Below are 26,945 nucleotides of genomic sequence, written 5' to 3'. Positions count from 1 at the left end.
CCCTCTTGGGCCAAAGTGGTATGGTTCCACCCTGCACCAACCCAGTCATTTACAGAAGTAGGAGAGAGCATTGATGACATGATGGGAAGAGCCAGCCTTGGTCTGCCAGATCTTAAAGGCTCCTCTGACGGGGTTTCCTCATCCAACCTAGTGGACGTAATAATGTGAAGGACATAGAGAACGTTGTAGTAAGCCTGCTGTAGTAGTAGTAGTAGCTGGAGTAAGGCTGTTGTGATATCTGTTGAATGCTGCAGCAGTTAAAAGGTATCCTGTTACTGTTGAAGCTCAGGCACCAGTAGCTGATCTGAGGAGATGAAGGATATTCCAGGACACAGTGAACCATCCCCAGAAAGGCACTGCCACTACCCGCGGGCGCTGGAAGCTCTAAAGTCGCAAGGAAGCTTGTCGCAGAGGTTTACTACGAAATGTCTCACATTCTGAGCCATTTCTGACCTTGCAACGAATATGCGCCGGAGCGTCACAAGCAGAGTGGCCTTCAGGGCATACTGAATGGTCTTGAGCCTGACAAAAGAGAGAAGGAAGAGGAGGCCTGACAGAGATACTGAAAAGAAATAATATTCCATTCCACTGGGAAAAATCAGAGGGGGTGAGTTTTACTTTTCAAGAAAGAAGGTGCAAATTAAATTCAATACATAAAGTAAAAGATTTCCTGGAAAGACACAGAAGGGAACTAGAACAAAAGAAGACAAAAGAGAAAAAGATTCAGAGACAGGAGTCAGCTACGAATTCTAAGGAATATGAGGAGTTACTGGCGTGATGGTAATGAAATATACAACTTGGAATATAAATGGAGCTAACGCTCCACAAAAAAGGATTTTTTTTTCATTATTTTAAAAAAATTAAATCATGATATTTGTTTGCAAGAAACGCATATTAAAAAAAGAGGTAAAATATTTAGTGAACAAAAATTTAGGAAAAGAATTTGTAACAGCTAATGAGAAGAAAATAAATGGAATTGTATTATATGTGAAACCCTATCTGAAGCCAGATTTATTATTTTCGGATGAACAAGGAAGATTGAGTTAGAAATACAAGGGATCAAATGATTGGAGTGGGTGTACATGCCCCACATGAAAACAGAAATAATTTCCATGTGAAACTAATGGAGGAACTATACAGACACAAGCTGGATATTGATGGGGGACTGGAATGGGGTTACAATACCATTGTTAGATAGGAAATCAGGAAAAATTAAAAATAAGGGAAACTCCCAAAATCATTTTTTGAATTAATGGAAAATTTAACATTGGTGGATTCCTGGAGACATAAAAATGGATTAGTGAAGGATTATACATCCTATTCAGAAAGATTTAAATCTTTTTCAGGATTAGACATGATCTGGATTTCAAAGGATTTAGCAAATAAAATCTCTAAAGCTGAAATTTTACCAAAAACATTTTCAAATCACAATCCAGAAAATATAATAATTAGGTAAAATTTCAGAAATATTAAATGGAGATTGAATGAAAATATCTTAAAAAAAGAGGAAGTAGTGGAAGAGTGTAAAAATAAAGGAATTTTTTGAAATAAATTTGAATAATGAAGTGGACATTAGAACAGTTTGGGATGCCAGTAAGGCAGTAATGAGGGGACATTTTATATCTTTAAATCAAACGATTAAAAAATATCAACAAAAATTACAAATAATTATGAATCAGATTAAATTAAAGGAAAGAGAATTGCAGAAAAAACCCTCAGATGATAATTTATTATATCAAATTAAATTATTACAGCAACAAATTTCGCTGCTGACAACAAAGGAAATAGAAATGAAATTAAGATATGCAAATCAAAGACACTTGGATTTGCTAATAAACCAGGAAAATGGCTGGCTTATAAAATAAGGAAAGATAGGGAGTAGAAAATGATTATTAAAATCAGGGAAAATGATTATTAAAATCATGGAAAATAATGAAGACTTAGTCAATAATAAAAGAATCAAAAAAGCATTTTATAATTTTTTTTCACATTTATATGAAAAACAAGAAATTTCATTAGATAAAATTGAGGAATATTTAAATAAGCAAAATCTTCCCAAACTCTCCCAAACTCAACAAGTAATAATTAACAGTCCAATATCAAATCAGGAAATAATAGAAGCTATAAGGAAACTTAAAATAGGAAAAACACCGGGACCTGATGGTATATTAGCAGGATATTACAAACACTTTACAGAACAAATTATAAACCCATTTAGAGACTTATTGAATTCATTATAGATGGATCAAAAATACCAGAGACTGAAGCTAATATAACACTTATACCAAAAGAAGAAGACCCAACTCTAACCAAAAATTATAGACCAATATCATTGTTAAATAATGATTATAAATTTTTTACTTCAATATTAGCAGAAAGATTTAAAACAATCCTACAGTGAATTATTGATGAAGATCAAAGTGGTTTTTTATCAAAAAAAATTGAAAGATAATATACGAACCGTGATCGACATTTTGGAATATGCACATCATCATAACAAATGCCAAATAGCTTTAATATTTTTAGATGCTGAAAAAGCATTTGACAATTTGAATTGGTCTTTTATGATTAAAGTTTTAGAGAAAATGGAATTTGGGAAATCATTTGTGAAAGGGATTGAAGAAATATACTCAACACAGAGGTACATACCTTGTTTCTCTTCCTCTGCCAAATTCGATGTCAGTGTGTGTGTGTGTGTGTGTCTATAACTTGACTCAGAACCATATTGTTGCACACATTCCATTAATGGTATTAAAGAGCCTTTAGGTTGACAATAATATTGTACAATAATATTGGCAAATAATTTTAATTTCTGTTCTTGTATGGCTAGTTTGACTCCTGAATTTTTTTGTTTTTTGTTTTACATATTTGAATTGCCAGTTGTTTTAATGCCAGTAAAAAAGAAAGGAGGAGGGAGTTGGACTTTTGGCTTTTTGTTCTTTGTAAATACTCTGTATCCACTGAAGGTATTTGCAGCCACAACCCAATCATTTTTCAATACCGCAGACATAAAAAGCCACTCTGTATTGTCAAAGGCTTTTCCTATGTTAAGAAAAATTATGGCTGATTCTTAATATGTTTTCATTTATCTTGTTGATAACATTTAGAATATGTCTAATATTATTTCTCATATATCTCTTTGGAACAAAGCCAGTCTGATCCATATGTACCATTTTAATTAGGAAACTGTTTATTCTCTTTTTTAAATTGCCTCTTTAGCGTCATCTTTTGTTATAGCACTCTGATTTAAAACTTCTCTTGAGAGCCAGTTTGGTGTAGTGGTTAGGGCCCCAGGCTAGAAACCGGGAGACCCCGAGTTCTCATCCCACCTTAGGCTCAAAGCCAGTGGGTGACCGTGGGCTGGTCACTTTCATTCAGCCCTGGGAAGGATGTAAGGGCAAACCACTTCCGAAATCTTTCCAAGAAAACTGCAGGGACTTCTCTGGACAGTCTCCAGGAGTCAAGGCTGATTGAAGGCACCCCACCCCCGCAAAATAAAGGACTTCTCTTGGATGATTTTTGTAAGTTGTGTTTCAGCTGGGTGCTCTTCAATCTTTTCCAGATTAGATTCCAGTTCAAATAAATTTCTTAGAAGTTGCATCTTCTGAGGCATTCAGGATCAGGTGACTGCCCTCCAGGAATAAGGCAAAGAACCTTATCAAAACCTTCTTAAAGAGCATCGACCCTGAAATCTGCAGTGGGCAGCCAGATGTCTGCAACTGTTTCTGCCTGCCCAGTACATTCTGGCAGGGTGGGTGCACTCCAGGTCCCCTCCACTGTACATTGCCTTCTTGTGGGTCCAAGGAAGCATGCTTTCTCTGTTGTGGCCCCCACACTCTGGAACAGCCTCCCCCACAGACAAGGACAGCACCCTCACTCCTGGGGTTCCAGAAAGTTTTGAAAACCTGGCTCTGGTCCCAGGCCTGGGGTGGATGTTTATGATTTGTTTAAGACCCATTTTGTTTTGTTGATTATCAGATGACTTAAGCCTGGGCTGTCTATTTGATTTCACGTTTTTAGCTGTTTTTATGTTTTCTCTAGTTTTGTATGCCTCCCAGAGACCACTGGAGTTGGGCAGCCAATAAATATAACAACAACAACAATAGTCCTCACTTAGCGACAGCATCAAACAGCAACAGTTTGCAGTTACAACAGTGATGGAAAAGAAACTTTGCGGCCAATCCTGGCATCTACAACCTTTGCAGGTCCGTAAAGACAAGGAAAGCTGAAGGAAGGCTGCAAGCACAGTCTTGGTTTCTCTTACAAACTGCTTTGCTTAATGACTGGGTTGCCAATCCCCATTATGGTTGCTAAGCCAGGACTATCTGTACAACGTCCCCCCCGCCAGTCCTGTCATCTGAGATCATTGCTCTCTCCTGCAAATAGCTGCAGGGAAATCACAACCTCTCTGAGAATCTATGAGATGCCATACCAATCCCTACTTTGGCATAAATCATGGCTAAGGCTGTTTCCGGCTTGTACGCTTGCTGTCACTCAGTTCCTATGAGGCACATCACCTTAGGAGAAAAATGACCTGGCCAAGATGGTTCTGAGAACGCTCTCTCTACCCCACTCCTCCCCTCAATATGCGGTTAGGAGTTCAGATGACTCCTTGGCAAATCTAAGACTCAATCTCTTACACCCCTCTGCCTATCAAGAGGGCCAACGATAAGCCATCCCATGTTATTGGTGCAAAACATTCTTCCTCATCTACCTGGCCTTGAAGACCAATGGACGTCCCTTGCCTTCAGCGGGGAAGGTCTTCTGCTCATCCAGGTTAGAAAAACTCCCCAGCCCACTCACAGGGAAGCATTTTGTACATGGTAATTTATTTATCGTTTCCATTTTCAGGCCGCCTGGTTCCTTATTGACTCGGTGGCTTACAATTAAAAGGAGAAAAACAACACATATAGAAAAAGTCACAACCAACCAGAAGGTTAACTCAGTAACTGTAAAACAACAAGAACAGAACCCTTACTTACCAGACGTAAATGGAACTTTTTAAGCTTATAGTATTGTATCTGGGAAGAATGACAGAGAATCTATAACGTGTTCTCCACAGTTCAATCTCTAAATCCTCATTCATATAACAGCTGTGCTGGCTGAACATGAAATGGGCCAAACCAAGATCATCATAGGTGCTATTCCTGATTTCAAAATTGATGTCATTTCAAAATTTAGAAGAAAATAAAAGGCTTTTGGAATGAGCTAATTAGTTGTGGCAGAAGCTTCAATCAGCTAGTCTCTTCAAGGTTACATCATTATCCTCTTCAGGTGTCCATAATCCCAACAAGGGCTATTTGCAAGTCAAATGCGTCTTGCCACACTAACTGAGGCCTTTCAAGATGTGTACACTGACAAGTAAGGGGATGAACATAGGGGATGAACATAGGCATGGTCCCCTAAGGCACAATACAATAAAAGCAATAATGAGGTCAGTTCAGTTTGTTTATAGTTCAGGATCATTCATAAAAGTACATCAGATACGGCAAATATATGCGGCTTCTGGGGAAGATGGCCGACTGAAGACAGCTTCGCAGAGTAGTGGAGGCTGACGATTTGCAGCATAGGATAAGAGAGCCGAAGCAGATCAGTTCCCTTTGATCAAAGAGTAAGACAGAAGTTATAGACAGAGTGTTGGAAAGAAAATTAGATAATCTGGCTTTATTGGAATTGAAAGAGAAAGAATTTTGTTTGAGATTCAGCGCTGTTCCAGAGGTTTCAGATGAAGATATTAGAGAATGGATTATTAAAGTCTTGGTAAATTTTCTGGATTGGGAAGGGGAAAATATGGAGACAAAAACTGATAAAGCTTATAGAATAAATTCCAGATTTGCCATCACAAGAAATCTCCCAAGGGATATTTTGGTGCATTTTGTTAGAAAGAAGACAAGGGATCAAGTCCTGCAGCATCATTTTAATACAAGATTGAAAATGGATGATACAGATATAATTGTTTTGAAAGAGATTCTCATTAGAATTTTACATAAGAGAAGAGAATACACCTTCTTGGCTGAAAAATTAAAACAGAAAAAGATCCCATTTCGATGGGATCAATTGGAAGGTGTGATTTTTACTTTTAAACAGCAGAGATTTAGACTGAATTCTGTTCAGAAGGCGAGATAATGTTGAGAAACTTTCTAAACAAAGGTTCTATTTCATCCTTTGTTGCTTTGGTAATGAAGCTTGCATATCTCTGTCAAGGCCATTTCCTCTATTTCAACATCTTTCCCCCTTCATCCCAGCAAGTAAAAGTAATTTTAATAGCTTATCACCATTTCTAAATACAATATAATCTCTCTTCTCCCTATAGCTCATCTCTTGTAAAAAAACAAAACCCAAATGCTCTGTCAATCATTCTTTGTCAGCAAGGGCCATCAGATATAACTATTTTCCTCCTTTAGCCCCAATTAAGCAAGCTAACCTTGTATTCCTTCCCTGAGTTTTTAAAATATTCTTTAAGCCCTTCAAAAAGAATCCCCGAAGTAGTTTGCTGGTCATCTGTGTTTCATGGCAAAAATCTTTCAAAACTTTTAAAATATTTCTTTTGTATATCCAATAAGTAAAGTTTATTCTTTTGCTTGTCACTTCTAGCAAAGTTCTTCAAAACCTTAACAGAGCTCATTTGTATATCAAATAAGAAAAAATTATCCAAATCAAATTCCTGGTTTGATATCTGTATTATTTCTTTTAGGGAATAAGTAATCCATCAGATCCATTTGCATTACATTTCAGGGTAATTTCACAAACATCCATTGCAACTTGTTCTTGTTCTATATCTTCATTATAACACGCTATGTCCATCTTGTCAAGCAATTGATCCATTCTATCAAGAAGCTTAGCAGATAAATATTCAGAAACATGCAATATAGATTTCTGTTCTATATTCTTTATCCTCCAGCTCCCTCTAGTGTCCAACTTCAAGGTCTCCTTATCATGAAGAAGCCAAAGCAATTGCCATGTTCCCATGAGAAAATACCTTCTAATTAATTCAGAGTTATAATTCCAAATCCCACTGGCCCCGTAATCCATTGTTAACTTTCCAAAATCCATAAACTAAGCACCCTTTTTCTGCATAGTCCCAAAAAACCCATATATTTTCAAAGCTTTTAAAACCAAATTTACACCATCATTCTCTAGCGAGGAGGGAATTCACCCGATGAATATAGTAAAACCTTGCTGATCCAAAGAGTCTTAATCTCTCCAGTAAACAAACAAACAAACAAACAATCCAAAAAGTGATTAAGAAATGAGGCTCGGTCAAGCTTAATGTCCATAAGGCTGCTTTGTGAGTGTGAGCTTGATGAAATCCTGACCGCCAGCCACTTGGCTCACAAGCCAATCACAAAACGGCAGTTTCTGCAGTCTACTCATGAATAGCAGCAGTCTGGAGTTATGTGGATAACCTCAAGGATCTCTCCTTCTTCTGGAGAGATTTCATCAGTCCAGATCCAGCATCCAGCCGTGATTCTCCTCACAAAGCTGTCCTGTAATCAGCAGGATGTCAGCTTGCCATGGAACTCCAAGAAAGTTTCCATATGCACTTTGTACGTGATGAACTCTATTTAAATCTGCATTTAATTTCTAGGCTTTGAAAATGTCAAACCATGAAAAAAATGGAAAAGAGGGGAGCTCCCACCCCAAAAGCAGCCATCATTGCTCAGTCTATTTCATGTTGGTTTCATCTTCAAACTGAGTGAAAGAGATCCCAGCACCTTATTTATAAAAACAAAGTCTTTAGCCCTGTTGGTTCAACGCCATAGGAATCTATGGAGTACAAATCTGTTCACACACAATATGAAGTGTCTGAAAATTATACTATTTCTGGGTATTTCTGGGTAGAAGATTTCCAGTGCCAATTCTCATGCTTCAGCTGGGCACTGAGATGAAACAACACTGGAACTGAAAGATATTACAGTGAAAAGTGGCAGCGTCACAGGGATGATGTGATGGATGTACAGACAGGAAGTCAATGTCCATTGCCGAAGCAGTTTAGCAGTAGTTACAGTGAGCTAGCGTCATATCTGTGAAATGCTGCAGCAGTTAAAAAGTGTCTTGTTATGTTGAAGTCCAGGCACCAGTAGTTGATTTGAGGAGATGATGGTTATTCCAGGACATAGTGAACCGTCCCCAGAAGCGCACCATCAATACCTGAGGGAAGCTGGAAGCTCTAAAGTCGCGAAGAACCTTGTCGCAGAGGTTTACTACAAAACACCATACATTCTGAGCCATTTCTGACTTTGCAACGAATATGCGCCAGAGGATCACAAGCAGAGTGGCCTTCAGGGCATACTGGATGGTCTTGAGCCTGACAAAAGAGAGAAGAGAAGGAAGAGGAGCTGAAATATCAGCGCCAAATGGCTCACAACACAAAACAGATCAACCACCCGCTGGAATTCGTAGAGTGAGATGGAATATAAATCCACCCCACACCATCCCAGTCCTTTAGGGAAATAGGAGGGAGGGTGGATGACATGATCAGAAGAGTCAGCCTTGGTCTCCCAGATCTTAAAGACTCCTCTGACGGGGTTTCCCCATCCAACCTAGATAGGAGGCTTGATCAGTCCAGCTCCAGATATCAATTTCAGTTTCCACCCAGCACTTCCCATTCAAAATATTGTAAGACTGAATCTCATGGGAATAAAAACCACACCTATGTTATTATCTAAGTATCAGACAGGACGCATAGCTGGATAACGCAAGGAGCCCTGGATTAATTTACTTTTAATCATGTGTAACTATCAATCAGATTCAGCTCTTTTCCTGGCTCTGCCTGCTTCTTTGTCCTGGACTGCTCTTCTTTTGGAGGAAAGACCTCAAGACCTTGCTCTGAGCTATGTGTGGCTTTCAGCCCAGAAGTGTTTCATAGCCCTGCTTTGTGGTGACCAAACACCATTTCATTCCCTGAAAGCGTTCGGCCCCCAGGTAGTGGAAGTTACTGCAAAGGATGGTATGTGGCTTACTTTCTGAGATGCTGTTTGGCTGCAGGAATTCCAGCCATGTCTTCATTCAGCAGATACTTCTTAATTCCTAAGCAGTAATTTTGTATGTATTCTGACCAAGTCAGCTGACAGATGTCAAAGCAGAATAACTGGAATCAAGCGGGAAGAAGAATATCAAAGTTGGGTGGAAGGACTAATGGATTCTTGAAGTTACACTGAACTTTATATGAAATGACTTCTGAATAATACATTTTACTTTGGAGGAAAATTCCTCATTAGTCTAGCTGATCCCCATCAACCAGAGCAGGACTGTGGGCCTTGGGCATCCCTGCTTGTTCATATCTGAGGAACCAAAGTGCTGCACTGGGTTTTCTCCAAGGGCCTGCAGAGAGGAAGCCTGTTGTAAAGGAGGGAGGGAGTCTTTTCCCCTGGGGCCAACTTGCTCTGAGTCTGTTGGGCTCTGCCTTCAGCCCCTGGTTTTGCTGAGATGTGCTTCTGTGAAGCCTGAGCCCTTTGAACTGCTATTGGTGGGATCTGCTATTGGCTTGGCTCTCTGGGTCTGGAAGGGAGAGGCCTCCAGGAAGAGCTTCCCAGTTGCACTCTGTCTTTGCGTGGTTGCTCTGTTCAGTAATGCCGCTGAATGGATGTCACAGAAGTGGCGATTTGGGAGAGCTGAAGGCCATCTCACTGGCCTTCAGGAGGAGCTTTCTAGTTACAAGAGGACAGTGTGGATTTCTCAAGAACAAATCTCACCAGACCAACCTCATCTCGGTTTTCTTGGGCCCTTTTCTTAATACGAGAAGGGGTGGTGATCGCACAGCCATAAACGGCCGTGATCTGACTAGCGAGCAAGTGTGGGATGGATGGCAGAACCATTAACTGGAAGCCCAACTGGGTCAGAATCTAACTCATGGAATCCCCACCCAGGGTTCCTTATCGAATTGGGAAAAGGTATCAACTGGGGATCATAAGAATCAGTTCTGGCTCTGTACACTTCAACGTTTGTATTAACGATTTGGAAGCAGAGGCGTTATAGAGAGCCTGTTTGTCACATTTCCCGGTGATATAAAATTGGGTGGGATAATTACTGTAAGAGAGAAATATAACTGAAAGTGATCTCGTTAGATTGGAGGAATGGGCTGAAAACAGCAGAATGGTAATGACAGTTTTCACTGTCACTCCCAGAACACCCCAGGTCACCATGATCTCACCCAGAATAGGGCTTGCCCAGACTTGACCTAAAGTAGAAACCCTATAATCAGTATCAGTAATGGCAGACAGCTGATCAGAAATGGGCTTCAGGCAGTGCACGCTGTTCAGATCCTATTTTATCAGAAAAGTTCTACTTGGCCTTAACATTCAACTGGGTTTGATTCTAGACGTCTGAACACTCAAATGGCATTATACCAAGTGGGAATTGTTCATAAAACGTTCCAACGTGTCCTTGTCCCTGAATTCTGGGACGGGCCACTTGCATAGGGCTCTGAGGAAAGAGGTTCGCTTTTTGGAAATCAGTCTCAATCTAGCTTGAATACACATTTGAATGATTTAATTTTGATTGATGGAATCTGTGAGGAGGAGGTGGTTCAATAACATGCTTACGTTTTTGTCTTTTGGACTGAGCTCTTTCATTAACGTGTTCGTATTGTCGGAGCTCCAATCCCAGGAATGGCTAGTAAAATATTCAAGAAGACTCATGGTCTTGTTCAAGCGACTGAAAAGCTTCATCATCCTGAAAGACAGAATAGAGACCTCTCAAACAGATAGGATTATAGCATCACTCCTCAAAATGGCTGAGCAGAGGGTACTTTGCGGAATATGTTGGTGTCACGGTCCTCAAATATCTAAGGTGGGCTATCCTCTAGGAGTTCAGCTCAAGGCTTGGAGGCCTTTCCCAGAGGCATCTACAGACCCCTTTCTGATGGGACTGCTGGAGAACCAAGGAAGTCTTGTATCTTGAGGGCCACTGCCACCACCTACACATTAATTTGGTTAATTGCATTTTTATTTACAGTCATTTCTATTGTTTGTAAGTTGTTGGAGGATTATTATCCTGAAAGATGTGGAGGACTTTGTGGTGTATGTATTTACAACAATGACTAAAGTTGCAAATCAATCTTTCTTTGACCCTGTTCCTAATAAATCCCCGAAGTGGTCAAATCGGTGGAAAAGGGGATCCTCCTTGGAAAAAGATCTTCTGTATTCTTAAGGGCATGTTCCTTAAAATGGCCATCTTGACATTTTTGACACCATCGCCCGGCCAACAATGTATGCCCAGTCTCACCGTGGCTTCTTTCCAGTCAGCCGCAGATACACATCATAGAGAAAAGCAGGGGTTGTGTGACAGACAAATATCCAGTACTGATGGACCAAGGAGCTCGAGGTCAGGGTGGCTTCAGGTACTCTGAAGGGTTTCTCCAGTGGATTCTTTTCAAATGTATTTCTCGCATGAATTTCTGCACAATGGTGGAAAACAGAGACGTCCATCAAAGATGAAATCATATGGAAAGCATCCATGCAGAAGGATATTGCTTTGGTGATGGTGAAAGTCAAGCTAGATGGCCTGCCTGTCAGTGGCATCAGGTGAAGGGTCATGAAAAAAAGGGGCAGCACTTTGGTCATGGGGTGGCCGTCTTGGCTTATTAGACACGCACACCGCCAACATGATCACCCCTGCCTCCAGTGAGGTCATTCCAGACAAGAAGCTCACCCAGAAGTACTACTTGTAACTTTTTGCAGGGTTACATTAACAGAATCTTGCAAGTCTGAAAGCACATCTCTCCCTGTCAAATGTTTGACCAAGGAGCACTCTAACGACCCCTCCCACTTATGGAGAGCCATTGGCCCACCTTCCAGGGAAGCGGAGTTTGGGAGGCTAGAGTGGCATCTCCATTTCAGACTGAAGGCAATGCACAGAGGAATTTTGGTGAGCTGTTTCCTGGTGAGGAGCAGCCACGAAGAAGCAGCCCGATGCCTCTTCCAACTCCTGCCCCTTTCAGCCCTTGATGTTGGTAAAGGGTAACATAGCAGACAACATCTCTGTGCATTTGCTAGGTGAGAGCAGTAGGACATCTTCTCATTCTTGCATGGAGATGGAAGTCAGAAGAATCCCACACTGTGCTCTCTTACCCACAGTGAGAATGTGGGGTCTTGAAATCCCCGTGGATGAGGCAAGCTGTTAAGGCTCACTTCTAAAACCCACCCCAAAAAGTCTGGTGGAATTTTCTGGGCACCTTGCAAGAAAACTCACCCAAGTCTCCCCAGCAAAATGGGTTGAGGCCACCTGAGGTACAGTTGTAGATCAGTGGTGATTTGGGTCTGAGAAGAATGGAAATGAAAGACAACTCAGAATTCAGAAAATGCACCAGCTATATTAATATTATATTTGTTATAGGGGCATATAATTGGGAATATATACATGCAAAAATACAGCAAATTGGAGGTGCCCAACAGCAGGCCAAAAAGGATAAGATAATGGCTGCTGATTGAAACTCCACCATGCTGTATATGGCAGTCTCAACACACAAAAAAAGGGGCAGGTTGCTGGTCACAGCCATTTTCCTGGGATTCCACACCCTTGCTGGGTCTGACTCAACCTCTCCCATTCACACATGTGCCTCCCCTCCCCCCAATATGTCTCCCCAACATAAAGTCTCTTTTAGAGCCAGCAGAGTCCTTGAAAATGTGATTGCAGGCTTTGAGATGCAGGCTGAGCAGAACAAGAAGGACAAGAAGGCCTTCTCTTCCCAGCAGGGATTTCTCCTCCTGAAGCTATTCCTGGCTGCTTTAATACTGCTGACCATAAGCTGTGTTCAGGGGCTCCCCACAACATTGTCCAAAATGGCCGCATTTGCCTGTCCCCAGGAGAGAAACCCCAGCACTGAAAATTGTAAGTGGCTGGCTTCTCTCACAAGGCCATGGGAAGAAGTCAAGGAATGGTGCCTGAGATTGCATCACTGCCTGCAGGAGGCAGACGTCATTGTTGGCCTTTCATGAGGCTTTAAAGACCTGGATGACGATATGGGGAATTGAAACACTGGCAGCTCCTGACAACTCACAATCTTGAAATATCATTCTAGTTCCATAGAGGCCCTACCTTTGAACTGCAGTGTACCACCCAGCAGTGATGGTTAAGTTGACAGCAAGGTCTACTGGGATGATATCTGCTACTGCATCTGTGTTGCATTTTACAACCTGTAAAATCCCTTTTGCAGCCTAGGAAACAGAGAAGAAGCTAATTAACATATATAACCTGACTTCCTTATTTAGCATAGAGTTTGCGTACTCTGAGATTTGAATTCAGTAACAGTTGAATGGGATGGGATGAGTTCTCCTGAATTAAACTTGGAAGAAAACTTTAGGGACTTGTGGAACACCTCCCAAATGAGAAAACTGATGATATGATCTGGCTCGGATGAAATTAGAAACCAAAAAATTTCCAGTTGTCCCTCTTTCCAGAAAAATTTCCAGAAGCCCCGTCCTTCCCAACCTCAACAGCCGAGCAGAGCTGAGCCGAGCTGAGTAGAAAGACCCTGAGTTGGGTGGGTGGGTGCAAACCATACAGGGTGGCGGACCTTAGAAGAACAGGAGTTCAACTGACGTCTCCCATGATGCCTTGTGGTTCAGCACTTTCCACCTCTGCCCTCCCCAGAATCTGGGCTTCCACTGCTGTGGTGCATATACAGTAATGGTCAGTTCTGAGCTGTTGGGCTGGTCCAGGACTCACCAGGCATGGTGCACCTGCTTCTCAGTCAGCCTGGGCTATGCTCTGTCAGAATCACAAGACTCTGCCCTGGTCTCTTCAGCTGAGCTTCATGCTTTGCTTCCCATGTTTCCTGCCCCTAAGATTCAGGAGACCCGAGTCCTATTTTCATCTCTACCTACCGCAGTAAGGAAGCCACTTGTGCCATTGAAGTTGTCGACCCAACCCTGGAAAATGAAACACAGAAAAACAATTGTTGTGGAGTCTGTGGCATGTGTATATTAAGATTATGCAAGGCTCATTTCAGCCAGCTAAGGGGCAAAACCACCTTTCAGACTGGGAATCAAGATTCTCATTCAGAATTTTGCTGCTCACAGGATGATTGAGAAACTGTTAAAAGCAAGATACTGATACTTGCTAAGGGCTAACAAACCAGAAAGAATTTAGGGCTGCTAGCTCTTAGAACACGTGGGGCAGAGCTGCCATCTAAGTCTACCAGGGGAACTGGTTTCCTATACCTGAATTGCTGTGGCATGCTGTTCTTGTTGATTAGGCGGCTAGTATTAATTCATTAGCTCATAGTCTTTTAGGCTGGGTGGCTGCGAGCAAATATTGGTGTTCCACCCAAAGCACATGGAAGGGAAATGTGGCTGGCCAATATGGCTGTATGTCTCAGTAGCTTTGGCCATAAACTGTGAGAGGAAGTGGTTTTCTGTTACTTTCTCTTCTGAAAGTGCTCTGTAGTATTATTATTCACTTTACAGCCCAGTTTTTCTACTTAAGTGAGTCCTCAAGGTAGCTAACCAAATCTTGTAGATCATTCTGAGGAATCCACATAATGCAGTTAAATGTAGGAAGTATAGTTTGAGAAATGCCCAGTGTGTAGCTCTAGATGTGTGTTTCTGTAAAATGAAGCTTTATAGGTATAAATAATTGGAAGGGCTTGACTCTAAACAAGGGATTTTGTCATGTTTTCTGGACGAAGAGTAGACACATGTCCCTCTGTGCTGATTGCCTGTTTTTCAGTGTTGCAGTGGTGTCCATAAAACTAATCTAAGCCTTAAGGGTGAGGCCCACCTTGCTGAGGTTCTTTTGGAATCACGTGACCTCATAGCCTCCTGACCATGAGGCCAGACGATAGATCAACATCCATGAGCCTCAGCTTCAATCTCAGGAGGCAAGCCATAGCTTTAGAACTCACTGAAGGTGGCTTCTGCCAAAAGCATGAGAAAGGTATTCTTATTTCCTGGGATTGGCTCTAAACCAACCATTTTGGCAGAAATGGATGAGAGCCAAGCAACGGGAGAGCAAACATGCTTACTGGGAAGGGCTCCCGCCAACTGGCTCCCAGGATGGAGGGTCGGACGATGGCAACATTCAAGTCCCCTTTCTCCTGCTGAATCAGATGCTCGGTCAGAGCTTTGGAGAACGTGTAGGTGTTGGGCCAGTCTCCAATCAACTTGGGGGTGATTGCTTCAATGATGGACTCGTCCATCCACCTAACAGGATTTAAAAAAAAAAAAAAAAAAATATATATCCATGGAAAATAAAACTTTAACCATTGTTCTTACACATTTTTATCTATATATCCTTGGAAAAATTAACTTTCTGTGTTTGTGGCAGATTTTCTAATAAGCAGCTAAGTGAAAATCAATTTAAGAAGCCAAGAGTACACAGCCAAAGAGTTGCTCCCTTTTAAACAAGCGTTATTTCTGTGATATGCATACAAAAGGACTTTAATCCCACAGTGCTGGTCATCATCCTGGCTGTTTTTAAGTTCCCACTCAGACACCCTGTATGTCTTCCTGTTCATCTCAGACCTAACAGATATTCTTATATATCTCAGTGCAGAGCTATATTAATAATTTGACTATGTATAGGCTATGTTGTGTTGATTGATTTTTCAATCCTTTGATAGGTGAACTCACAAGAGATTTGTCTCTAGCAAAGAGGACAAAAAAACCAGTGTGGCTCAGAGGATGAGCTAGAGGAAAGTCACGAATTCTGAAAGACCCCACCCTCCCCCAGGAGAGACAGATGTCTTGGAAAATGTGATGGAGTTCTTCAACCAGAAAGAGTGCCAAGAGGCCACTTTTTAATTTTTTTTTTATTTTTAATGATTTTTATTAAAGTTTAAAATACAAAGATAACAAACCTAATACATACTAAGAAAAAAATTAAAAGTAAAAGAAAATGAAAAGTGCAGAGAAGAGAAGAAAAAAATGTGGAAAGAAAGAAAAGAAATGACTTTCCCCTCCATCAAGATAAGTACAAACAATCTCAGTAATGAACTTATCACCTTCTCTGGCATTTCAGCTAAAGTTCTCTTCTTCCCATATCTCATCTCCCATCTATAAACAAATTATAAAGCCTTGTCATTCAGTCTTAATCAGCTAAATTCCATTAAGAGTTATGAGAAATAATGTCAGAGGTTTGGCCTCAGAAGCCATAAAAGCCCCTTCTGATCCCTCTCCTCTGTCATGGGTTGTAAAGGAGGGAGGGGGGAAACTTGATTACTGTGAGTGAGAACCAGAGACGTCAGAGACATCACAGAGCCAGCAAGCTGATGCCACATGTTGTGGCTAAAGTGTTATCTGCAAACGGGCAGTGAAGAATGTTGCTGGGAATCATGTTGTAAAACTAACAGCAGCTGTAAATATTCAATTTCAAAAGAAGGCGGGAACTTGAGGCTGGTAAAAGAAGGGAACTCTCCCTTTTGAGAGAGATGGGTGATGATATAAATTTGAAGAATGAATGAATGAATAAATAAATGAATAAATAAATAAATAAATTTCAGTTACTTGAGTCTCTAGATGTAGATGGCGATGTTACTGTATCTTTCAATAAACGAAATACTTTACTGAGACCTCACCGGTTCCAGAGAGGTTTCTTACTACTGGGATATCTGAACCTACAATCCTCACAAATAACAACATCTATATTTTAACCTCAATCAAATAAGCCAACTTCATAATCCTTTCCTTTTAACACCATAGCTTATCACTTTCTCTGAAAATGCAAAAAAAAAAAACCCTCTTCTTCCCATATCTGATCTATAAAAAAAATCTTTAAAGCCTTGCCATTCAATCCTGGTCAAGAAAAAGCCATCTAAGAGCTACTAGAAAGAACAGCATATATATTTTTAACCTTGATCAAATAAGCAACTTTATGTTCCTTCGCTTTTAAAAATCTTGATGTTTATTCCCTTTAAATAGTATCCCAGAAGTTGATTTCTCTTCATTTTCTGTCTCTCAGGAACTCCTTCATGAGTATAACGCATTTCTTTTGTAAGTCCAAGATAAGAAAGTTGTCCAAGTAACTCTTCTGATTTATTATTTGTGTGTCTCTTTTAGTTATTAAGACATCAGCCAGTTTCATTTGTAACATCTTTTTCCATATTATTCTTGTATCTTGTCATTTTTAAATCCAAATTCAAAACAGCCTGGTTCTCAGTTGTATCCTCTTCTATCTCCTCTTTTAAACTCATTTTTATGGTAGCAGACAATCTAAAGAGAAATTTCTGAGTGCATTGTTGCCAAATATCCTTGAATTCTTCCAAAGTTAAAATACTTTTCTCCATTCTGTTATTAGTGGGTCTCTACTTTAATTATAATTTTTAGTTCTTTCTGGTTCTCTCTGTTGTCCAGTATCTTTATGCATATATTTTAGTATTAGATTTTCCATTACGTTCATTTATTTTATTGTATTTTCTATTTTGTTTTATATTGTCAACTGCCCAGTTTTAATTAGAAGTTGGGTGACAATGTAATCCAAATCAATCAATCAAGAGTACCCACCCCTGAGTGTGAGACAGGAGGTGGGTAGGAGTGGATGGGGTGCCCCCCCCCCATGACCAGTGAGAGAGGTGGTGGGGGCATAGTGAGTAAGTGGATGGGGGGCAGGTCCTAACAGCACCAAGAGCAGTAGCTGGTGTGCTGGGGGGCCTGCCATCACCAGGTGTTGATTGAGTATGGGAGGATGTGTGGGGGGAGGGGAACTTTGTGTCATCCCAGGGTGGCTGGTGGTTTGGGAATGGAGGCAAATGGACCTGGCAACTCTGGGGGCTACAGGGTGGGTTACACTATTGAGGTAGTGACGGGCCAGGGATATTATGACAGGAACCGGAGGGCAGGCCATCTTCGGGGAAGACGTCCCCAGTGTTTGTTACCAGTGGTATGTTCTAGCCCTCCGGGTTCATACCCATGCCCTGGACAGCAGATCCTTGAGGGCCCTGGTCTCCAGCTGCTGCTTTTGAACACCAGGTCAGTTAACAAGGCCCCCCTTATAAGTGATTTGATCACAGAGGAGGGGGCAGACCTGGTGTGTATCACTGAGACCTGGCTGGGCCAGGAAGGGGGGGGATAGCCCTTTCAGAAATGTGCCCAACCAGGTTTCAGGTGTGGCATCAGCCATGACACTGGGGCAGGGGTGGCAGTTGTCATCTGAGAGTCTCTAGTGGCCTTCAGGGGCAACGCTCCACAGGTGGCCGGTTGTGAGACCCTGTTCTTCAAGTTGGGTTCCCAAGAACAGTTGCAGGTGTTGCTGCTGTACCAGCCTCCCTGCTGCGTGGCAACCTCCCTGCCTGAGCTGCTAGAGGCTGTCTCGGGGCTGGTGGTAGAGTTCCCCAGGCTTATGGTCTTGGGGGACTTCAACCTGCCATCCCTGGGGCATGCCTTGGACGTGGCTTGGGAGTTCATGGCTACCATGGCAGCCATGGGCCTGTCCCAGATTATTTGGGACCCAACTCAAGACAGTGGCCTCATCTTGGTTTTTTTGCCAGAGCAATGGCAATGTGATCTAAGGGGAGATCTAGATCTGTCCCCATTGTCATGGTCAGACCATGCCCTGGTGGCCCTGAGATTCTCTTGTGCTGCCCCCCTCTGCAGGGAGGCAGGACCAATTCAGTTGGTCCACCCCCAGTGACATGAAGGACCTGGTAGGGTTTCAGAAGGAGCTGAGGGATTATACCTGGGGATCTGCTGCACAGTCCAGTGTAGGTCCTGGCTGCAACCTGGAATAGGGAGGTGGCTGGGGCCTTGGATGGGATCACGTTTATGCGGCCTCTCTTGCCCGATTCTACCCGACACTCCCTATGGTTCATGGAGGAGGTGCGGGTTTTGAAGAGGGTTAAGAGAAGCCTAGAGCACCACTGGAGGAAGACAAAGACCGAATCTAACCGAACACAGGCTAGAGCCACTATTAAGGTCTACCTTGTGGCGGTAAGAGTGGCGAAACGCCAATATTTCTCCGCTCTTATTGCGTCCACAGAATGCCACCCGACGGCCCTGTTTAAAATTACTTGATCTTTATTAGGTAAGGGGGGCTCAGTCCCCCACCCACAGGGCCATGTGGAGGAGTTTGCTGAGCATCTACAGGATAAAATCACTCAGATTCATTCCAAGTTGGACTCTAAGCATGGGGCAGAGTCTGAGGAGATGCTGAGGGAACCTACTTATCTGGGAACAGTTTGATCCTGTTGGGCCCAAGGAAGTGGACACGATCCTCCAGACTGTAAATGCCACATGTCACCTAGACCCATGCCCCTCCTGGCTGGTTAAGGCAGCCCGGGAGGTGACATGTGGTTGGGTCCAGGTGATGGTTAATGCATCCTTGAGAGAGGAGGTGGTTCTGGTTGCCTTTAAGGAGGTGCTGGTGCGTCCTCTCCTCAAGAAACCATCACTGGACCCTACTGTTCTGGACAATTCTCATCCAGTCTCCCACCTCCCCTTTTTGGGGAAGGTGGTTGAGAAAGTGGTGGCGTTACAACTTCAGAGGATTCTGGATGAAGCGGATTATCTAGACCCCTTTCAGTCAAGTTTCAGGCCGGGATATGGGACAGAGACTGCATTGGTCGCACTTATGGATGATCTCTGGCGGGAGCGGAATGGAGGCAGTGCATCCATCCTGGCTCTTCTGGATCTCTCAGCAGCCTTTACCACAGTATCCTTCTGGGGTGGCTCAGGGGTTTGCGGGTGGGCGGTGTAGTTTTGTGCTGGTTTACTTCCTTCCTCTGGGGCCGGTCCCCGTTGGTGGTGGTAGGAGATGAGAGATCTGACCCTCGACCTCTGCCACAGGGTTCGGTTCTCCCTCCACTCCTTTTCAACATCTACATGAAACCGCTGGGTGAGATCATCCCTCACCACGGGATGAGGTACCATCAGTATGCTGATGATACTCAGATATATATCCCTATCCTGGGTGAGGTAAGTGATGTGGTAGCTGCCCTTTCTCAGTGCCTGGGGGCTGTGGGGGTCTGGATGGGGAACAACAGGCTTCAGTTGAACCCTGGTAAGACGGAGTGGCTGTGGATTGATGGCTCCTCAGTATCCAGGAAGTTGTCATCTCTAGTTCTGGATGTGGTGGCACTGCCCCATTCAGAACCAGTGTGTAACTTGGGGGTCCTCCTGGACTCACGACTCCTGCTCAAAGAGCAGGTGGCAGTCGTGGCCAGGAGGGCCTTTGTGCAACTTCATGTTGTGTGCCAGTTATGCCCTTTCCTGGATCGAGATGTCCTCTGGACAGTCATTCATGCCCTGGTCATCCTCCACATAGACTATTGCAATGCGCAGTGATGAGTGCCCCAAGATCAGCACGTGACACCACTGCTGTGCAAGCTGCACTGGGTGCCAGTTTGCTTCTGGGTCCAATTCAAGGTGTTGGTTATGACCTTTAAAGCCCTACATGGCATGGGGCCAGGCCACCTGAGGGACCGTCTCATCCCCATAACATTGATCCATCCCACCCAGTCATGCAGAGAGGGCAATGCTATGGTTCCCGTTGGCAAGGGAGTTTCACTTGGTGGGATCCAGGAAGCGAGCCTTCTCTGCAGTGGCCCCCACCCTCTGGAACATTCTGCCCCCCGAAGTGAGGCAGGCCCCTTCACTCCCAACCTTCCGGAAGGGTCTGAAGACCTGGTTCTGCCGCCTCGCCTGGGATGGGAAGGGCAACAGCTCTTCCTGGGGGTGGCTGGTGACGTAAAGTTCTCCCTACTGAATGGAAATTTTCCCACTTGGATTTTATATTTATATTTTAGTATTGTAGACATTATTTTTGTAATTTTATGTGCTGAAGTTTTTAAAGGATTATTTTATTGTAAACTGCCCAGAGTCACCCTCTTTGCAGGGAGATGGCGGTAATAGAAATTTGAATAATAAAATCAATCAATCAATCTTCCTCAAGAGGTCTATAATGCAAAGAAAAGTGGGACGAAAGAGAAAAGGGGGATGATCTCTTTTGCAAGATCAATGGACTCAGTTACAAAGGCAATGAGATCTGAAGGATCAGGTTGGGGACAAAACAGATCCTCCACTTCAATATAAAAAGCAGATGATTGAGACTGATGATTCTTTTCCCTCTGAACAATTGTCTCAAATACATCAGACAATTGCTGGAGTTAATTATTATGCCTTGTGATTCTCTCTCTCTCTCTCTCTCTCTCTCTCTCGTGAGTCTCCCCCATCTCGTTACCATTTACGAGGAGGCAGACAGACAATTATGTCAGAAAGGATCACACATCAGATTCTTCTTATGGGGCATCTCCACAAAGATCGCACATTTTTGGGATCTCACTAGAACGAATCATCTCTCTCTTGGAAGGAAGTGCATGGGATGAGGCAATAAGTATTGCTTGAAAAATACTCCTACATCTCAGAGGAGGAAGGGTTGTTTCCATTACTCACGCCACCAGGTCCAAAAGCTTCTTTGGCTCCACAGGAACAGGATAGAGGGCCTCCTCTATGTGCCTCCGGTTACAGTTTGCGTAGGCAGTCGAAACGTGGATGAGGGCTTCCAGAGTCTTCATCTGGTGGGCCAGAGCCAGGAGCTGCTGGGTGCCCATGACGTTCAGGAGAAGGGCCTCCCTGCTCAAGAAAGCACAAGCAGCTAGGGTGGGCCCCAGCAGGTGTGAGAGCAGGTCCAAACCAGCCCTCTTTGCTCTCCCGAGAGCTGCTTCAGGCATCGGAGAGGAACACGGTTTCACAGAGGAAAAGCTGCGCTTCTGCGCTTGGGAATCTCTCCTCGCTGCAGAGAGTTCAACAGTATCTCGCTTGGTGTGGGGAAGGCCACCGGTGCAATGCACCTCGCCTTACAAGGGGTCTCTGCTAGTAGAATTGGAGAGGGCCCCGGCTTGGCTGAATTTACAGATTAGTGGACAAAATTAAGCACAACAGCATCATCAACTTGCCTCAGCCTACAGTGGAGACAAACCCCATCCAGCCCCTGGACCCCGATTTTCAGGGCCATTTGCCTTTTGGCAGCGGGAGAGTCAGAGCTCCCCCGTTGTTCCTAAAAGCCACATTTTCTGTTTCTATTTGGAGGACGCCTATGGGCAAAACTGGAATTACAGCCCTTTTGAACCTCCAGGACTGTTGCTATCAGCTCACTAGGTCTGAAGAACTACAAGAATAAAGTATCAGCAATGTTCTCTACAGGGTATCAGAGAGAAGCAGCAGTTTTCAGATGAAATGTTCCTCTGTTTCTTTGAAACTTCCCTCTGAGAATGTCTCGGGGAAAGGTCGGAGGGTTGTTGTGCCACAGCGGTGGCCTGCAGTGCCCCCAGGGAGAAAGCCAGGAGAATATACCTCAGGGGCTCGTCAAAGCGAACCGTCGCAGCACAATGGAAGATCATGTTGACCTCAGAGAGCAGCTCCTTGGTGTCTTCAGAAGAGATGGCCAGGTTGGGCTGGGTGAGCTCCGCACTGATGGGCTTAACCTTCTCATGGAAACTGGGCCATTCTTCGCGGACTCTGTCAAACACCTGGAGTGCAGCAGACAATATTCACTTATCAAAAGGAGGAAAATGCTCAGGTTCCTGATGCTGAAATTCACCAGGATTTAATTCATCTTTCATTTTTAACGGCAACATCAAGTGCTAGCAGATAGAGCCAAATGGCTGCTGAGCAGACTTTTGAAAGGTATGAATCAACTTTGGGTATAATTTTTTTAAAAATCCTTCTTACTCCTTTCTGAAAATTAACTGCTGACGTTGCCTCTGATTACTCAAGTTCAATAGCTGCATCTCTCACCCAACATTGATCATTAATACCTGATTATTTACTTCACGTTTAAAAGATCCAGTTAGAGAGCCAGTTTGGCCTAGTGGTTAAGGTGCTGTGCTAGAAACCAGGAGGCGGTGAGCTCTAGTCCCTCCTTAGGCATGAAAACCGGCTGGGTGGTCTTGGGCCAGTCCCTCTCTCTCAGCCCAACCCACCTCACAGGGTTGTTGTTATGGGGAAAATAGGAGGAGGAAGGAGTATGAGGTATGTTCGCCACATTGAGCTATTTATCAAAATAATAAAGGCAGGATAAAAATTAAAAAAAAAAACCACCTTTGTGATATTCCCTCAAAAGAATATCAAAAGCAGGGGAGAAGTTTAATTCAGAACAGTGAAACCAGCCAGACCATTTCCACAGTGACTGATTTCCGTACTGCCTTATTACGAAACCCGGACTGGTTGGCTGCCCAGGACTCCCGCTTGGCAGGGAGTTGGAGGGGAGCTCCTCTCGGTTCCCCACTCAGTCAAGAATCTGTGCTTGGCTGACCTGAGACGCCGAACAAGGAAGAAGGAAGGAAAGCCCTCCTACTGGTGGTGCCCTAAGAAGCTAGAGGGAAGATGAAAGGACAGGAGTTTGGAACCTTCCACTGCAAGGCTTGTGTTATGTTTGTCTTCCGGCTTTAAAGTACTCTGGGGTAGGTTTGTGGCATGCTCGTAGCAGTCTTGAAAGAAAGCTGTAAAGAAAAGACCACCGGGGTTTTCAATTTCTTTTGAGTGCAATGAAGGAGTCCCCATGACGTATCAAGCCCACTCACAATTCTTACTTCCTGCCGGTACACCTGGGAGCTGCAATGAACAGCTACTGCCAAATTTGCATCTCACACTAGCCCTTTTTAATTTCTATTTTATTCTATTTTCCATGCATTGATTGGCCTATTTACATTAACAGCTGTAGCTACTCACTTCACAGCATAATCTTGATTAAGTATTTTATATTAACACAGCTTCAATTAGCGTTATCTTAGCAAATAGTCTACTGTTTCCCATGGTGGTGTCATTGTCAAATTTTAATGTTAGATTTAGTAACATATGTTACTCAAGTTGTATCAGATAGCATTTAGATGATATAAGATAAGAGAGATGAAGCTCTTCATATTCCAAATGGGGAGTCTGCATGTCACTCTACCCCTGTTGATCTATCTTCCTGTGGCTGGCATCTATTAACCTATTTATGTTAATAGCCCACCAACTGCAGAAGGAAGCCCAGCAGTCTCCCAGCAGATGGCCTTCAGAGGCAGTCCCACTGCCAGCAAGGTGTTAGGTAGTCCAGACAAAAAGCACGCCCAGAAGTACTAGCTCTAACTTTATTGTAAGGTTACATTAACAGAACCCTGCAAATCTGGAAATACGTATCTCCCCTGCTCCCTTTACAGTCCAAGAAACGAGGAAGGGTCCCTTCTGAGACGTTTGCCATATCTCCATTCTTTCTGCGGGCTCAGCTGCCTCTTACCAGACTGTTGCCTAGTCTGTGGCTCTTCCTCCTGTTTCCCAAGGTCATTCCCACATACCATTACACAAGGCGACTAGCCATTAGTCCCCATGAATTGGTCCAACCCTTTTTTGAAGCCAGTGAAGCTGGGAGACAGTCCCACATCTCATACTAGTAAATGTCAAAGTTGAATTACGCATCGTCTGTCCTGATTCTTCCAGGAGTCAATGTCATGGGGTGACCTCTGGTTCTAATATTTTAGGAAGGGGAAAACAGCTTTTCCTTGTCCACTTTAACCATACCATCAGCAACTCCACAACTCTTTTTACCTTGCCTTTCTTTATGTTCCTCACCATCTCCTCATTCTCTACAACTCACATCTGTTTTGAGCCAAAAGGATAATTATTTGCATTTCTAATGTTTGTAGGTTAATCCCTTTAGCTCCTCTGTGCTATAAAGCAATAAGCTTATTTTGAAGTGTAAGAAAGCACTGGAATGGCATGAGTTCAGCCTCTGCTAAATGGGACTTAAAGATATATTTCTCATGATAATGGTTCATCAAGCAATGCCCCTTCCCCATCTGTTATTGTCTTCCAAACTCCCATCCAAACTATTTGGAGAACACTAGTTTGGGAAAAGATGATTTAAAACTTTTATCGCTGTTATATCATCTACTTGGGTTATAAGCAATTGGTTTACATTTTGAGGGGTGCTAAATCATTCAGCTTTGGAAGGAAAAGGGATTAATATCTGTACAGAAAAAGAATTAAATAACCTTGTTCAAGGAGCTTCTGAGATGTTATAAAAATTCTGACCCATTTTATCTGGACCGGAAAGACATTTATAGTTGTTTTTACTATGTTCCCTTTGATTTTCATTGCTTAAGCAAAACTCCAGTTTTCTGAAGGAATTATTCTTGTTCCTCACATCTTTCTTGTTGGGCTTGTTAACCTTGCAAGTATTGTAAAGGCATCAGCTCTGGGAAGTATGCTCCCCTTTTACTGCTTTGAGAAAAACAAAACACTCTTTCTACAAAGAAAAGATGAACAAACCACATATTAATTACAAGATGGCAATTCCTGGACACTTTCTCCCCACACCTCAAGGGTGTGGGTAATAATTTGCCGCTTTACTCCTATTCTGGAAGCACTTCTCGTCTATAATGGAGAAAAAACAATCGGCTGGATCAGACTACAGGTCTGAGTGAAGACATAAGTCTTCAGGTCGCACCTATGACAAAATGGTAGGTGTCTTGTGAGTATCAGGGGTGGTTGGGGATACATTCCTAAGAACAGGGGCCACCAGAAAGATGGTTGCCTGTGAGTATCTCCAAGGTAGCACTCTTATCAGGCATGGCATACTCTGAAGGATCCCATCATCCAGGTCTGTGGCAGCCAAGGTGACCTGCTAGGCATCCTGCCAAACCTTCTATCCACTTGAGAGTTAACTGGCAGTCGCTTCAGCAGAAGTGGAACCTCTGCCTGGTCAAATGCCCAATCAGCAAGATTCTATGCCAGATCAAGTCCTAGGATAGCCCAGCTTGAGCACGTTATAATATCTAAGTTGAACCTGCCCGGAAAAGCCATGGCTGGTTTTCAATTGTAATGAGGGCAGGCTTATGCCATGATCATCAGCCTGAGACTGGCCCAGGCTTTGGGCAGTCCATCAAAGGCTACACTTCACAGGTGGCAAAGCCAGGGTCCCTTCTGGGGAGCATTTCAGAACTCGTAAGGGGTGAAATGGATGACTTCAGCGACTCATGTTTCCTCCTAGCATCTTCTGCCTTTCTTGGGCACGCTTTGCTAACTGCTATCACACTCCTACTCCAAGGTCATCTCTCTGGTTTTCTGCAATCACAGACTGACCATCTATTGCACTTAAAAGCATCTACAAGAGCAACAACAAGGCATCCCAGCCCTCACCTTGGACTGGAACGCCAATACTTTGGAACAAGGCAGGAGCAATGAAAAAAAACTACATTTTATTTATTTATTTATATTTCAAATTCCATCACTGCCCATCTCCCTCAAAACATCTTCCCCATGAAATCATCCCTTGTTCACCTCTGCTATACCTGTCTGGAGAAACACAACAGAAACAACACCTATATTTTTTCTCCAACAGAGGTAAACTGCTTTCCCCAAAGATCCCTAGGAAAGGTCCTGTGGCGTGCGCGCACGTGCATGTCTGTGTGTGTGTGTGTGAGATGGGCCCACAGGAAGGGCCATATTTTCACCAGCTTCCAAAAAGCCATGAGGATGGGGGACACACAGTACGTGTTTCAGGGGGCCAGATCTTCCAGAGGAGCAGGGCTGCTCCAGAGAACAGGTTAAGTGTCCAAAGAGCCAGGAGTTGCAGAGGAATTGCTGTAAAGCCTGACCCAAACAATGAAAAATAAAAACCAAATATAAACTGCATGCCTTAGAATACAGATAGTCCTCACTTAACAGCCATTTGTTTAGCAACGGTTTGGACTTATGATGGTGTTGAAAAAGCCAACTTACAATTGGTACTCACCACAGCACCGAACACACAAGAACATGGTAACTCTTGCCGGCTTGGCAAAACCTTACCAGCTGCTCCCCATTTCTGCCCACCTTTGAATTCCCTACCTTGCATTTCAGCAGATTCTCCACTCGAGTTTGCATGGAACAGCCATCCTTGGGCCGCACAAGCACATAGACAGCTTTCACATCGTGGCAGGAGTGGAGAAGCTTTTCGACCAGGACTTTGCCCAAAAACCCAGTGGCGCCTGTCACCAGGACTGACTTTCCCCTGTAGTAAGCGCCAACCGAAGACATGGTACTCTTCATTTCCAA

At 43.3% G+C, this 26,945-nt stretch overlaps 1 protein-coding gene across 1 annotated transcript; it reads right to left on the bottom strand.

Annotated features, from left to right (window-relative positions):
- Positions 1–362: 362 nt before the first annotated feature.
- FAR2 (fatty acyl-CoA reductase 2) lies at positions 363–26,945 on the bottom strand. The gene is made up of 13 exons (XM_063309375.1): positions 26,739–26,945; positions 22,224–22,399; positions 21,324–21,503; positions 14,966–15,143; positions 13,827–13,871; positions 13,039–13,157; positions 12,193–12,260; positions 11,227–11,398; positions 10,545–10,674; positions 8,964–9,091; positions 8,152–8,308; positions 654–691; positions 363–522 (listed from the first exon to the last, which is right to left on the bottom strand). The coding sequence occupies exons 1-13, from the start codon at positions 26,937–26,939 to the stop codon at positions 363–365; spliced, it is 1,752 nt and encodes a 583-aa protein (XP_063165445.1). The 5' UTR covers positions 26,940–26,945.

The sequence above is a fragment of the Candoia aspera genome, chromosome 7 (assembly GCF_035149785.1).
Source record: "Candoia aspera isolate rCanAsp1 chromosome 7, rCanAsp1.hap2, whole genome shotgun sequence".
Taxonomy (NCBI): Eukaryota; Metazoa; Chordata; class Lepidosauria; order Squamata; family Boidae; genus Candoia; species Candoia aspera.
This window is presented reverse-complemented; position numbering and strand designations above follow the sequence as displayed.